Source organism: Coregonus lavaretus (genome assembly GCF_964263955.1).
Source record: "Coregonus lavaretus genome assembly, contig: HAP1_SCAFFOLD_231, whole genome shotgun sequence".
NCBI lineage: Eukaryota > Metazoa > Chordata > Actinopteri > Salmoniformes > Salmonidae > Coregonus > Coregonus lavaretus.
In genome coordinates this window covers 432959-448089 of record NW_028163077.1, presented here as the reverse complement: position 1 = coordinate 448089, position 15131 = coordinate 432959, and the positions used below count along the sequence as shown (strand labels likewise).

Sequence of the window (15131 nt, the reverse complement as noted above, 5' to 3'; positions counted from 1 at the left end):
TAATAGACAGTAACAGCAGTGTGTGATGAGTCAAAAGAGTTAGTGCAAAAAGGGTCAATGCAGATAGTCCCTTTAGCTATTTGGTTAACTATTTAACTAACTAGCAGTCTTATGGCTTGGGGCTAGAAGCTGTTCAGGGTCCTGTTTGTTCCAGACTTGGTGCATCGGTACTGCTTGCCGTGAGGTAGCAGAGAGAACAGTCTATGACTAGGGTGGCTGGAGTCTTTGATAATTTTTAGGGCCTTCCTCTAAAAAACGCCTGGTATAGAGGTCCTGGATGGCAGGGAGCTCTACCCCAGTGATGTACTGGGCCGTATGCACTACCCTCTGTAGTTCCTTGGGGTCAGAGGCCAAGCAGTTGCCATACCAAGTGATGATGCAGCAAGTCACAATGCTCTCAATGCTGTACAGCTTTTTGAGGATCTGAGGGCCCATGCTAAATCTTTTCAGCCTCCTGAGGGGGAAGAGGAGTTGTCGTGCCCTCTTCACGACTGTGTTGGTGTGTGTGGACCATGATAATTACTTAGTGATGTGGACACTGAGGAACTTGAAGCTTTCAACCAGCTCCACTACAATCCCGTCGATGTGGATGGGGGCGTGCTCGGCGTTCCGTTTCCTGTAGTCCATTATCAGCTCCTTTGTCTTGTTGACGTCATCGGTGATCAGGCCAACCACCGTTGTGTCGTCAGCAAACTTAATGATGGTGTTGGAGTCGTGCGCGGCCACGCAGTCGTGGGTGAACAGGAAGTACATGAGGGGACTGAGCACGCACCTCTGAGGGGCCCCCGTGTTGAGGGTCAGTGTGGCGGATGTGTTGTTGCCTACCCTCACCACCTGGGGGCGGACCGTCAGGAAGTCTAGGATCCAGTTGCAGAGGGAGGTGTTTAGTCCCAGGATCCTTAGTTTAGTGATGAGCTTGGAGGGCACTATGGTGTTGAACGCTGAGCTGTAGTCAATGAATAGCATTCTTACATAGGTGTTCCTCTTGTCCAGGTGGGAGAGGGCAGTGTGGAGTGCGATAGAGATTGCGTCATCTGTGGATCTGTTTACCTGTGGTATGTAGTGTTCCTATAAGGTAACAGTTTACCTGTGGTATGTAGTGTTCCTATAAGGTAACAGTTTACCTGTGGTATGTAGTGTTCCTATAAGGTAACAGTTTACCTGTGGTATGTAGTGTTCCTATAAGGTAACAGTTTACCTGTGGTATGTAGTGTTCCTATAAGGTAACAGTTTACCTGTGGTATGTAGTGTTCCTATAAGGTAACAGTTTACCTGTGGTATGTAGTGTTCCTATAAGGTAACAGTTTACCTGTGGTATGTAGTGTTCCTATAAGGTAACAGTTTACCTGTGGTATGTAGTGTTCCTATAAGGTAACAGTTTACCTGTGGTATGTAGTGTTCCTATAAGGTAACAGTTTACCTGTGGCATGTACCCCACCATCCTCCCAGGGACCTGGTGACCAGGAAATGCGGGTGGCTTCCCCAACACGCTGATGTGCCCTCGGGAGATCTTCAGTGTTCCCACAATACATTTCAACAGTGTGGTCTTCCCACACCCACTAGGACCCAGCAGGCCGTAGCTGCAAGATAACAGGAAGAACATTTGGGGTAAAATAAATGCACATAAGCATACATATTGCTACAGTATGATAGTATGCTATGATAGTATAGTATAGTATGATAGTATAGTATGATAGTAGAGTATGATAGTATAGTATATGATAGTATAGTATAGTATGATATGATAGTATGATAGTATAGTATATGATAGTATGATAGTATAGTATGATAGTATAGTATGATAGTATAGCATGATAGTATAGTATAGCATGATATTATAGTATAATAGTATAGTATTGTATGATAGTATAGTATGATAGTATAGTATGATAGTATAGTATGATAGTATGATAGTATAGTATGGTAGTATAGTATGATATTATAGTATGATAGTATAGTATGGTAGTATAGTATGATAGTATAGTATGATAGTATAGTATGATATGATAGTATGATGGTATAGTATGATATAATGATAGTATTGATATCTGTATTACTCAGTATTGTCTGAATCTTAAATCGCATAAAGCTTCCAATGACATCAATGCATGATTCACGTGGAAATCCAAGTTAAACGTAATTTATATATGCAAGAACCCAATTACATTGTCTACTTCATGTAAGGTATAGAGCAGGGGTATTCAACTCTTACCCTACGAGGTCCGGGAGCCTGCTGGTTTTCTGTTTTACCTGATAATTAATTGCACCGACCTGGTGTCCCAGGTCTAAATGAGTCCCTAATTAGAGGAGAACAATTAAAAAATGCAGTGGAACTGGCTTGGAGGTCCAGAGTTGAGTTTGAAGGTATAGAGTATCATTAGGTTTTAAGCAGAGTGTGAATTATACTGTGACATATCGGGGGGAGAAATACAACACAGAATAACAGTACTGCACTGTAAAAAGAAAAATATGTTGATTCAACATACTTTTGTAAGGCTGCAAGAGGATTGTGAGTTTGCTCAACATTTTGGCATATTGGCTGACCCTACAGAAATTCTCAAGTTGAATTGTATGTTCACTCAACTTTAAATTTTAGGTTCAGTAAACATACAATTCAATCTGAGAATGTATTCTACCTTATTTGCATATTTCCCAGTGTGCCTTGCCTTTTCCAGTGAATTCTAGTTACCACCCATGACTGTATTTGTTAGTGACAGAGACATGGTTGTCGAATGGCTTTCATTCCTGTTCAATGGCTTTCATTCCTGTGCCTTCACCAAGTGACTGTCTAAGTGAATATGCTATCTTTGTAATTCTACTCTTTATGGCCATACATCATAAGGCCTTTCAATGAGGGCCAAGTTACACCCTAACACAGTTGTCTGAAACTCCTGGTTTACATGCCACATCAAGCCTGTAAATCATATTATCTTGGCTTGAAAAGTGATGTGTAATTCCTATTGGAATCCAGCCAATGTAAGGATATCCAACAACTGGAACTTTTAATTAACCGCAACCTGCACTGAGGATGACTGCCGGGGTAGGGAAGATTGATTATTGAGACTACCTGAATCATCTTAACAGGAACAGCCATCTCAGTATTGGGTGCAATAAGTCCAACTACTAACAGATTGGATTAGTTTAGAAAAATGTATTATGTTATTTATGTTTGTGTAGCATAAGACTAATCAACCAATCAATGTATGCTACATAAAAAACAGGTATTGAAACAATCAATTCTGAAAATCAACCTGCAAGAGCATGGTGGGAAATATTGTAATGATGGGTGTGGTTTTGAGCAAACATGAATTTCTAATTTTACTAAACAAGCTTGTTCAAATGCAACTCACTTCGAGCAGAGTTCAGTAAACTAACTTTAACACATTAGCTCAACTCTTTGTTCTTTTGAAGTCCACTCAACTCACAGAATAACGCTGATTAAGCAGTTGGTTAAGTTGGCTTTGTGTGTGTGTGTGTGTGAGAGAGAGAGAGAGGGAGGACAGAGAGAAAGAAACGGAAGAGAAATAAAGAGAGAGACAAAAACAGAGAGAGGAGGAGAGAGAGAAAGAGTAAGAGAGCGAGAGAAAGAGAAAGAGAAAGAAAGAGATAAATAAATAAAAGGTGTTTCAACACCAACGAGAGGCTCTTCATTAAATACTGTAGCTATTTATTTTATTGGGTTTTCTTTGACATTTTCTTCCTCTATTTCTTCTATTATTCTCTTTCTACTCCTCCTTCTCTGAGTGTTTACCCCCCTGTCTCCCTACTCCTCCTTCTCTGAGTGTTTACCACCCTGTCTCCCTACTCCTCCTTCTCTGAGTGTTTACCACCCTGTCTCCCTACTCCTCCTTCTCTGAGTGTTTACCCCCCTGTCTCCCTACTCCTCCTTCTCTGAGTGTTTACCACCCTGTCTCCCTACTCCTCCTTCTCTGAGTGTTTACCACCCTGTCTCCCTACTCCTCTGAGTGTTTACCACCCTGTCTCCCTACTCCTCTGAGTGTTTACCCCCCTGTCTCCCTACTCCTCTGAGTGTTTACCACCCTGTCTCCCTACTCCTCTGAGTGTTTACCACCCTGTCTCCCTACTCCTCTGAGTGTTTACCACCCTGTCTCCCTACTCCTCTGAGTGTTTACCACCCTGTCCCCCTACTCCTCCTTCTCTGAGTGTTTACCCCCCTGTCTCCCTACTCCTCCTTCTCTGAGTGTTTACCACCCTGTCTCCCTACTCCTCCTTCTCTGAGTGTTTACCCCCCTGTCTCCCTACTCCTCCTTCTCTGAGTGTTTACCACCCTGTCTCCCTACTCCTCCTTCTCTGAGTGTTTACCACCCTGTCTCCCTACTCCTCTGAGTGTTTACCACCCTGTCTCCCTACTCCTCTGAGTGTTTACCCCCCTGTCTCCCTACTCCTCTGAGTGTTTACCACCCTGTCTCCCTACTCCTCTGAGTGTTTACCACCCTGTCTCCCTACTCCTCTGAGTGTTTACCACCCTGTCTCCCTACTCCTCTGAGTGTTTACCACCCTGTCTCCCTACTCCTCTGAGTGTTTACCACCCTGTCCCCCTACTCCTCCTTCTCTGAGTGTTTACCCCCCTGTCTCCCTACTCCTCCTTCTCTGAGTGTTTACCACCCTGTCTCCCTACTCCTCCTTCTCTGAGTGTTTACCACCCTGTCTCCCTACTCCTCCTTCTCTGAGTGTTTACCACCCTGTCTCCCTACTCCTCCTTCTCTGAGTGTTTACCCCCCTGTCTCCCTACTCCTCCTTCTCTGAGTGTTTACCACCCTGTCTCCCTACTCCTCTGAGTGTTTACCACCCTGTCTCCCTACTCCTCCTTCTCTGAGTGTTTACCCCCCTGTCTCCCTACTCCTCCTTCTCTGAGTGTTTACCACCCTGTCTCCCTACTCCTCCTTCTCTGAGTGTTTACCACCCTGTCTCCCTACTCCTCCTTCTCTGAGTGTTTACCCCCCTGTCTCCCTACTCCTCCTTCTCTGAGTGTTTACCACCCTGTCTCCCTACTCCTCCTTCTCTGAGTGTTTACCACCCTGTCTCCCTACTCCTCCTTCTCTGAGTGTTTACCACCCTGTCTCCCTACTCCTCCTTCTCTGAGTGTTTACCACCCTGTTCCCCTACTCCTCTGAGTGTTTACCACCCTGTCTCCCTACTCCTCCTTCTCTGAGTGTTTACCACCCTGTCTCCCTACTCCTCCTTCTCTGAGTGTTTACCACCCTGTCTCCCTACTCCTCCTTCTCTGAGTGTTTACCACCCTGTCTCCCTACTCCTCCTTCTCTGAGTGTTTACCACCCTGTCTCCCTACTCCTCCTTCTCTGAGTGTTTACCACCCTGTCCCCCTACTCCTCTGAGTGTTTACCACCCTGTCTCCCTACTCCTCCTTCTCTGAGTGTTTACCACCCTGTCTCCCTACTCCTCCTTCTCTGAGTGTTTACCACCCTGTCTCCCTACTCCTCCTTCTCTGAGTGTTTACCACCCTGTCTCCCTACTCCTCCTTCTCTGAGTGTTTACCACCCTGTCTCCCTACTCCTCTGAGTGTTTACCACCCTGTCTCCCTACTCCTCCTTCTCTGAGTGTTTACCCCCCTGTCTCCCTACTCCTCCTTCTCTGAGTGTTTACCACCCTGTCTCCCTACTCCTCCTTCTCTGAGTGTTTACCACCCTGTCTCCCTACTCCTCCTTCTCTGAGTGTTTACCACCCTGTCTCCCTACTCCTACTCTGAGTGTTTACCACCCTGTCTCCCTACTCCTCCTTCTCTGAGTGTTTACCACCCTGTCCCCCTACTCCTCTGAGTGTTTACCACCCTGTCCCCCTACTCCTCCTTCTCTGAGTGTTTACCACCCTGTCTCCCTACTCCTCCTTCTCTGAGTGTTTACCACCCTGTCTCCCTACTCCTCCTTCTCTGAGTGTTTACCCCCCTGTCTCCCTACTCCTCCTTCTCTGAGTGTTTACCCCCCTGTCTCCCTACTCCTCTGAGTGTTTACCACCCTGTCCCCCTACTCCTCCTTCTCTGAGTGTTTACCACCCTGTCTCCCTACTCCTCCTTCTCTGAGTGTTTACCACCCTGTCTCCCTACTCCTCCTTCTCTGAGTGTTTACCACCCTGTCTCCCTACTCCTACTCTGAGTGTTTACCACCCTGTCTCCCTACTCCTCCTTCTCTGAGTGTTTACCACCCTGTCCCCCTACTCCTCTGAGTGTTTACCACCCTGTCTCCCTACTCCTCCTTCTCTGAGTGTTTACCCCCCTGTCTCCCTACTCCTCCTTCTCTGAGTGTTTACCACCCTGTCTCCCTACTCCTCCTTCTCTGAGTGTTTACCACCCTGTCTCCCTACTCCTCTGAGTGTTTACCACCCTGTCTCCCTACTCCTCCTTCTCTGAGTGTTTACCACCCTGTCTCCCTACTCCTCTGAGTGTTTACCACCCTGTCCCCCTACTCCTCTGAGTGTTTACCACCCTGTCTCCCTACTCCTCCTTCTCTGAGTGTTTACCACCCTGTCTCCCTACTCCTCCTTCTCTGAGTGTTTACCACCCTGTCCCCCTACTCCTATGAGTGTTTACCACCCTGTCCCCCTACTCCTCCTTCTCTGAGTGTTTACCCCCCTGTCTCCCTACTCCTCCTTCTCTGAGTGTTTACCCCCCTGTCTCCCTACTCCTCCTTCTCTGAGTGTTTACCACCCTGTCTCCCTACTCCTCCTTCTCTGAGTGTTTACCACCCTGTCTCCCTACTCCTCCTTCTCTGAGTGTTTACCACCCTGTCCCCCAACTCCTCCTCCTGCTGAGCGTTTACCCCCCTGTCTCCCTACTCCTTCTTTTCACTAGGTTCAAATCCAGGGCCCTTTTGTAATGGAATCTGAGGCTCTGTGTAAATCAAATCTAACTGAGCTGTGTGTCAGTGGAGCTCACGTCACCTGCCACGACGGGACAGAGATGTTGAAACAACAACACTTTATAAGAAAGAGAGAATTGTGCTTAAGAGAACGTGTTCAGCTGTTACAACTGTCAAAGGACAATATTCAGCCACTACTGTCGAGGCATCAAACATTTAGGCTGTTAGGCCATCGTCAGTGTGGATAGAAATATCATCACATATTAATAACATGTAAATCCATGACTTATTATCAATCTTAACATGCTCCGTCTTACTGCGGGGTGAAGTGGTGTTTTCACTTATCCTGGACACTCAGGACAACCTGTTCTGATTGAATACCCCACAGGGCAGTAAGCATTACTGACGTCAGTGTCATGGTATCAGGTTAGGGTTAGGACTGGCTAAGGTTGTAGCGTCAGCGTGGTTTACTCACATTTGTCCCTGTGGCACGGTCAAGTTGAGGTTACTCAGGACTTTGAGTTTCCCGTACGACCGACACACTTCCCTACACCGGATCGCTGAACCCTCCAGTCCCGGGGAGGGGGGAGGAGCTTCCTGGTCTTCCTTCATCCTTCCCTCCGCCCACTGGAAGAAGAAGAAAAAACAACACAATTTAAACAAAATAATCCCCCCCCCCCTCACAGCATTATGGCCCAGTGTTGTGATTAGGGTTGCAAAAATATTTCCCAAAATTCCCAGGTTTTCCAGAAACCCCGGTTAGAAGATTCATGGAATCAGGAGGGGATAAGCAGTAAATCCAGGATTCCTCCAACCAAGGTTTCTGGAAAACCTGGGAATTTGGGGAAAGTAACCAATATTTTGCAGCCCTAGTAGCAATTGAGGGAGAACAGCAAGGGCAGGACGTGGACCGGTGACTATGGTTACGGGGCAAGTGTCCTACCGCCTATGCCATTAAGGGCCGGGTCTCTTGGCAGAAACAGACGCAGTGGCACATACAGGGAAAACACACCAGGCTGCGTTACAAAGGGCACCACCATATTCCATACATAGTGCACAACCTTTGACCAGAGCCCATAGGACCCTGGTCAAAAGTAGTGCACTATATGGAGAATAGGATGCCATTTGGGATGCACGCCAACTAAGGACTTGCTCATTACGGACGACAGAAAGTGAACTAAATTACATCTTCTCAGCAACAGCTGCCATGAATCTGTGTCTGTGCTGTGTGTAGCAGACCTGGGTTGAAATACTATTTGAAAATCATTTCAAACGCTTTCTCTGTGCTTGATTGAGCTTGCCTGTCTTAATGGGACCAATAGAATAGTCCCACAACTGTACAGCTGGCCATCTGGCACTCCAGGCAGGCTAAAGCAAACACTGAAAGTATTCAAGAGACTTCAAATAGAATATGAATTCAGGTCTGGTGGTGGTGTGCCTATAACTTGGCCTGCATCGAATCTAGGTCATAGAGCAACCCTGACTGGCACCCTATTCCCTATGTAGTGCACTACTTTTCACCAAGGCCCATAGGGCTATAGTGCTCTATTTGGGAATAGGGTGCCATTTGGGACGCACTCTGGGTGAAATAATCTTTAATCCCTGCCTCCTTTCACTGGCTTCCCCTGTTTCAGTCTCCCTTTCTCTGTGTTGGCTTCCCCGTTCTACCTCACTTAATCCAGCGTCTTTCACTCCACCGTGGGGAGATTAGAGGGAAACCACTCCGTAATCTGACTCATTTGATCAAGCTCACCTTCTTTGACACAATTCCACATGGCAGCATATGTACAGAAAGGTACTATTGTTATAATAGTAATAGCCAGGACATTGTTGTACTGTAATAACAATGTAATATTAGGATATTGTTTATTGAGACATTATAAAGCCTATCTACACAGACAGACAGCATTCATTCACTGCAAAGTAATTTGTGCATGCATGGTTCTATTCTTTCTGCTTGAAGATTAAGTTAAAGGTCAACGTTTTTATTAATCAAATTGCAGACAGAAAATGCTCTGAAATACTTGATATTAACAGATTAAAAGCCTCCACTCCAGGTCACATTTAAAGAAGCTCCATCAAAAGAAGAGAAAGGTAAAAAATAATCAAGTAGACTAATCATCTGAGCCATCCAACAAGATGTTGAAGTAAACGACTGTGTCAAACAGTTTACTTAAAATGAAAAATGAAAGTTGGAAGCCAGTTAGGCTACACTTGATGCTACCGACAAGTGACATACCGATTCGTCCTTATTATTTCAGACACTCACCGATACTGTACCATACGTTTAGCCTACCTAATCTTTGAAAGGGGGACAACCACAAACTACATGGAAATACGAAAACACAAGCTGTAGGCCTAATTTAGCCAACTAGGAAAACAGCTTGTCCAACACTGTGACAGGGACTCACCTGAACTAGTCCCTCTACTCAAGAAGAAGCTGAAGTCTAGTAGCCTACAGGGGATGAGGAGCAAAATGTAGCCTACTGCACTGTGGCCTAGCCGACGGTGTAGGCAGGATATAGTGGTGGATCAGGTTGGGTCCCGAGAAGAGAGAAGCGGTATTGCGCCTCTCTCTTTGGAATAAATGCACCTGTTATTCTACTACTGAATTACATCACAGAGAAGTGGCTAGACAGACTTAACAAGAAAAACAAAACACGACACTCTTTGGCTTTTCTTATTATTTTCTTCAGTTTAGGTAGCCTATAACGTTATATGCCAGCGGGATTCCATCGTGATAAACGGAGCAGCCTTCAATAGACATATATCCTGTTGTAATGGTAACAGCAAATTCATTTATAGGCACAATAACATTCCAACTGGTGCCGATTCGCTCTTTTGTGAATCTGCAGTGCATTTATCCAAAAGCTACTTTAGCCTGCCTGCTATAATCACGATCCGATACAGAACAATATATAACAAGCTTTCGATCTCCAATCATCTTGTAGGCAAAAACGACCTTGCAGAGAGCCTGCCAACTGCCGCGTCACATCACCTCCAAAACGGGTTCAAAACGGAGCATGTCGGACTCGGTCTGTTCGCCCAACTAGCGCATTTAGCCTACAATTGACCCTGAATTCGGCAGCGAAAGCGTCATGCATGCATGACATGTGATGCGTGTGTTTGTGCCTGGCTATTTTTATACAGCGTTTGGCTACACGCCGGTATAGCCAGCTGCCAGGTTTTCATTTCTCCATTTCGGAGGTGATGTGACGCTTGGTTTATAAACACCGCAGTGCACTTCCACTCTTCACCAGACATTCCATTTGTATGCCTACAGGAACGGAATTCAAACATGCTTCTCCTTTTAGTCCATCACTATCTTCTCCCACATCCTAAGGATGTCCCTATTCACTGGGCCTATATTGCTTTTTCTCAATTTCTACCAGTCTATGGAGTTCTTTCAGCATAGAAAAATCAGCGTAGCCTTATTGCATTTTCAGATCTTCCATAAAATACCTCACTAAATAATGCCACCACGTAGCCAGCTTACAAACTTTGCTTACCTGCTCCTCCATCTCGGTGCATTCGGGCGGTCCTCCTTTCGTCGCAGCATCATCCGCGGCCGCTGCCTCGGTGGCCATGGTCTTCGATTGGCTGGAGATGCATCCAGCCTCAGCCCCCCAGCAGATGGCCTCTCACTAAAACCAATAGGCTATTATCGCCATCTACTGGCCGGAAAGAGAACTAGGAAAGGTGTTTGAAAACAGGCCAATACTTTTTTTTATTAGCAAGCATCAAACGCAAACTATACAGGCAATTGTACAAAAAAGTATGAACATGTTCAGTAACATCTGATCACACAAAACAGAGCCAATTTATTTACATAATATCAACAGAAAAGAGCCTTAGGCCAAACTAAGATTCTGCATCCGAAAATTCCAGATGAGCCAATACTTTTCCCAATGGGAGTAAAAAAACAAACATTTTTTTACCGGTATGAAACAAATCAGAAAAAAAGTACAGCATTACCTTTGACCCCCAAAAAAGGCCAATGAGGTATGTCATATACGATTGCATCTGTGTTCATGCGTCTCAGTGTGCCTGTATCCTTAGAACAGGGGAGCTATACAGAACAGGGACAGGTAGGTCTGTCAGGGTGGTAGGACAGCTCTGAATTGGCAGGTCATATGGTGTGTCAGGGTGGGAGGACAGCTCTGAATTGGCAGGTCATATGGTGTGTCAGGGTGGTAGGACATCTCTGAATTGGCAGGTCATATGGTCTGTCAGGGTGGTAGGACAGCTCTGAATTGGCAGGTCATATGGTGTGTCAGGGTGGTAGGACAGCTCTGAATTGGCAGGTCATATGATGTGTCAGGGTGGTAGGACATCTCTGAATTGGCAGGTCATATGGTGTGTCAGGGTGGTAGGACATCTCTGAATTGGCAGGTCATATGGTGTGTCAGGGTGGTAGATCATATCTGAATTGGCAGGTCATATGATGTGTCAGGGTGGTAGGACATCTCTGAATTGGCAGGTCATATGGTGTGTCAGGGTGGTAGGACATCTCTGAATTGGCAGGTCATATGATGTGTCAGGGTGGTAGGACATCTCTGAATTGGCAGGTCATATGGTGTGTCAGGGTGGTAGGACATCTCTGAATTGGCAGGTCATATGGTGTGTCAGGGTGGTAGGACATCTCTGAATTGGCAGGTCATATGGTGTGTCAGGGTGGTAGGACAGCTCTGAATTGGCAGGTCATATGATGTGTCAGGGTGGTAGGACATCTCTGAATTGGCAGGTCATATGGTGTGTCAGGGTGGTAGGACAGCTCTGAATTGGCAGGTCATATGGTGTGTCAGGGTGGTAGGACAGCTCTGAATTGGCAGGTCATATGATGTGTCAGGGTGGTAGGACATCTCTGAATTGGCAGGTCATATGATGTGTCAGGGTGGTAGGACATCTCTGAATTGGCAGGTCATATGGTGTGTCAGGGTGGTAGGACAGCTCTGAATTGGCAGGTCATATGATGTGTCAGGGTGGTAGGACATCTCTGAATTGGCAGGTCATATGATGTGTCAGGGTGGTAGGACATCTCTGAATTGGCAGGTCATATGGTGTGTCAGGGTGGTAGGACATCTCTGAATTGGCAGGTCATATGGTGTGTCAGGGTGGTAGGACAGCTCTGAATTGGCAGGTCATATGATGTGTCAGGGTGGTAGGACATCTCTGAATTGGCAGGTCATATGGTGTGTCAGGGTGGTAGGACATCTCTGAATTGGCAGGTCATATGGTGTGTCTGTGTATGTGTGCGTCAACTGTATCATTTTGGTTGTCCCTGTCTAAACCGCCCCTCTGTGGGACTGGGACTTCATGTGAGGGTGGTGGGATGTCTCTAAACTGGAGGTATGTCTTCAGTAGAGAGGGAAGAGGAAGCTGCTGCACCACATCGGTCTGCATCAGAACCACTGAACTCAACTCTTCCCTGACCCGCAGCCTGCAGAGGTGAGAGAGGGAGGACACACACTCTAGAGACACACACACACACACACACTTACTTTGGAATTAAAATATGTCATTCTAAATAACATCTGCTGAATGACAAAATTGTAATGTGTCCATGTTGTGTGTGTGTCTTACCAAGGTGTGTGTGTGTCTTACCAAGGTGTGTGTGTGTCTTACCAAGGTGTGTGTGTGTCTTACCAAGGTGTGTGTGTCTTACCAAGGTGTGTGTGTCTTACCAAGGTGTGTGTGTGTGTTACCAAGGTGTATGTGTGTCTTACCAAGGTGTGTGTGTGTCTTACCAAGGTGTGTGTGTCTTACCAAGGTGTGTGTGTGTCTTACCAAGGTGTGTGTGTCTTACCAAGGTGTGTGTGTGTGTTACCAAGGTGTGTGTGTGGCTCCAAGTGATCTGCTCCTTCCGCTGTTCTAGGATGTGCTTCTGAGGGCGGGACAGAGTCGACCAATTCACAAACTCCAGGAAGTAATTCAGCACATTAATATTGGCTTCCTCCAGCCTAGAACAAACCCAACATTGAGTGGTCTGTTAGGGTAGTCCCTAAATGCCATTCATACACAGTACATGTATTACAGCATCATAAAGCAGCAGCACCATAATGCCTTGATGAGAGAGAGGTGTGACATGACTCCTGTGTTCAGTCCACACTGGGGCTCATATACAGAACTGCTCTAGCGCTCTCAGTGCAATGGGCACCAGGATCATAGAGGACCAACACACACAACACCTGGGGCCAGAGCCTGCAGAGAGGCCTTCTCACAGGGATACTGCCCCCTACAACCTAGCCTTCACAGGGCTACTGCCCCTACAACCTAGCCTTCACAGGACTACAGCCCCCTACAACCAAGCCTTTACAGGGCTACTGCCCCCTACAACCTAGCCTTCACAGGGCTACTGCCCCCTACAACCTAGCCTTCACAGGGCTACAGGCCCCTACAACCTAGCCTTCACAGGGCTACTGCCCCCTACAACCTAGCCTTCACAGGGCTACTGCCCCCTACAACCTAGCCTTCACAGGGCTACTGCCCCCTACAACCTAGCCTTCACAGAGCTACTGCCCCCTACAACCTAGCCTTCACAGGACTACATCCCCCTACAACCTAGCCTTCACAGGGCTACCCCTGCCCCTCCAACCAAGCCTTCACAGGGCTACCCCTGCCCCTCCAACCAAGCCTTCACAGGGCTACCCCTGCCCTTCCAACTAGCCTTCATAGGGCTACCCCTACGCCCTCTAAACAAGCCTTCACAGGGCTACTGCCCCACTAACCAAGCCTTCACAGGGCTACTGCCCCCTACAACCTAGCCTTCACAGGGATACTGCCCCCTACAACCTAGCCTTCACAGGGATACTGCCCCCTACAACCTAGCCTTCACAGGGCTACTGCCCCCTACAACCTAGCTTTCACAGGGCTACTGCCCCCTACAACCTAGCCTTCACAGGGCTACCCCTGCCCCTCCAACCTACCCTTCACAGGGCTACCCCTGCCCCTCCAACCAAGCCTTCACAGGGCTACCCCTGCCCCTCTAACCAAGCCTTCACAGGGCTACCCCTGCCCCTCCAACCAAGCCTTCACAGGACTACATCCCCCTACAACCAAGCCTTCACAGGACTACAGCCCCCTACAACCTAGCCTTCACAGGGCTACTGACCCCTACAACCTTGCCTTCACAGGACTACAGTCCCCTACAACCTAGCCTTCACAGGGCTACTGCCCCCTACAACCTTATCCTTCACAGGGCTACTGCCCCCTACAACCTAGCCTTCACAGGGCTACTGCCCCCTACAACCTAGCCTTCACAGGGCTACTGCCCCCTACAACCTAGCCTTCACAGGGCTACTGCCCCCTACAACCTAGCCTTCACAGAGCTACTGCCCCCTACAACCTAGCCTTCACAGGACTACATCCCCCTACAACCTAGCCTTCACAGGGCTACCCCTGCCCCTCCAACCAAGCCTTCACAGGGCTACCCCTGCCCCTCCAACCAAGCCTTCACAGGGCTACCCCTGCCCTTCCAACTAGCCTTCATAGGGCTACCCCTACGCCCTCTAAACAAGCCTTCACAGGGCTACTGCCCCCTACAACCTAGCCTTCACAGGGATACTGCCCCCTACAACCTAGCCTTCACAGGGATACTGCCCCCTACAACCTAGCCTTCACAGGGCTACTGCCCCCTACAACCTAGCTTTCACAGGGCTACTGCCCCCTACAACCTAGCCTTCACAGGGCTACCCCTGCCCCTCCAACCAAGCCTTCACAGGGCTACCCCTGCCCCTCTAACCAAGCCTTCACAGGGCTACCCCTGCCCCTCCAACCAAGCCTTCACAGGGCTACCCCTGCCCCTCCAACCTACCCTTCACAGGGCTACCCCTGCCCCTCCAACCAAGCCTTCACAGGGCTACCCCTGCCCCTCTAACCAAGCCTTCACAGGGCCTATCTGCAGCTGTAAATCCAGGATTGGCCTCCATTGACACCAAAAGACTCCCAAGTAAAGGAGACAGGGAGGATAGTAAGTAAATGTGTGTCTTACATGTTAGATGCTGGATGCAGCATTAGGGAGGGCTCCAGTCCTGCCTGCAGTAGCAGGGGGAGCCAGTAGGAGGCGTAGAACAACTGACTGAGGCCCTCACACAACAGTCCACACAACTCCTCTCCAGTGAGAATGCTCCCATTTGGTTGCTCTGGTCTGGAGAGGCTTCCATTCGGCTGCTCTGGTCTGGGGAAGCTCCTGCTCGGCTGCTCTGGTCTGGAGAGGCTTCCATTCGGCTGCTCTGGTCTGGGTATGCCCCTGTGTTTGAGTATTTACAGCATCTCCTCTGATTCACAACAGGCCAGAAT

General features: G+C 47.8%; 1 protein-coding gene across 1 annotated transcript in view; it reads right to left on the bottom strand.

Annotated features, from left to right (window-relative positions):
• The window catches only part of abch1 (ATP-binding cassette, sub-family H, member 1), a gene marked incomplete at its 5' end in the record, with an annotated part of 47246 nt that extends 36826 nt beyond the window's left edge, over nucleotides 1-10420 (bottom strand). Inside the window, 3 exons of the mRNA XM_084193314.1 lie at nucleotides 1421-1580; nucleotides 7309-7460; nucleotides 10343-10420. Of these exons, the coding sequence (XP_084049440.1) occupies nucleotides 1421-1580; nucleotides 7309-7460; nucleotides 10343-10420 (390 nt within the window). The remainder of the gene's footprint in view (nucleotides 1-1420; nucleotides 1581-7308; nucleotides 7461-10342) is intronic.
• Between the last annotated feature and the right edge of the window lie 4711 nt (nucleotides 10421-15131).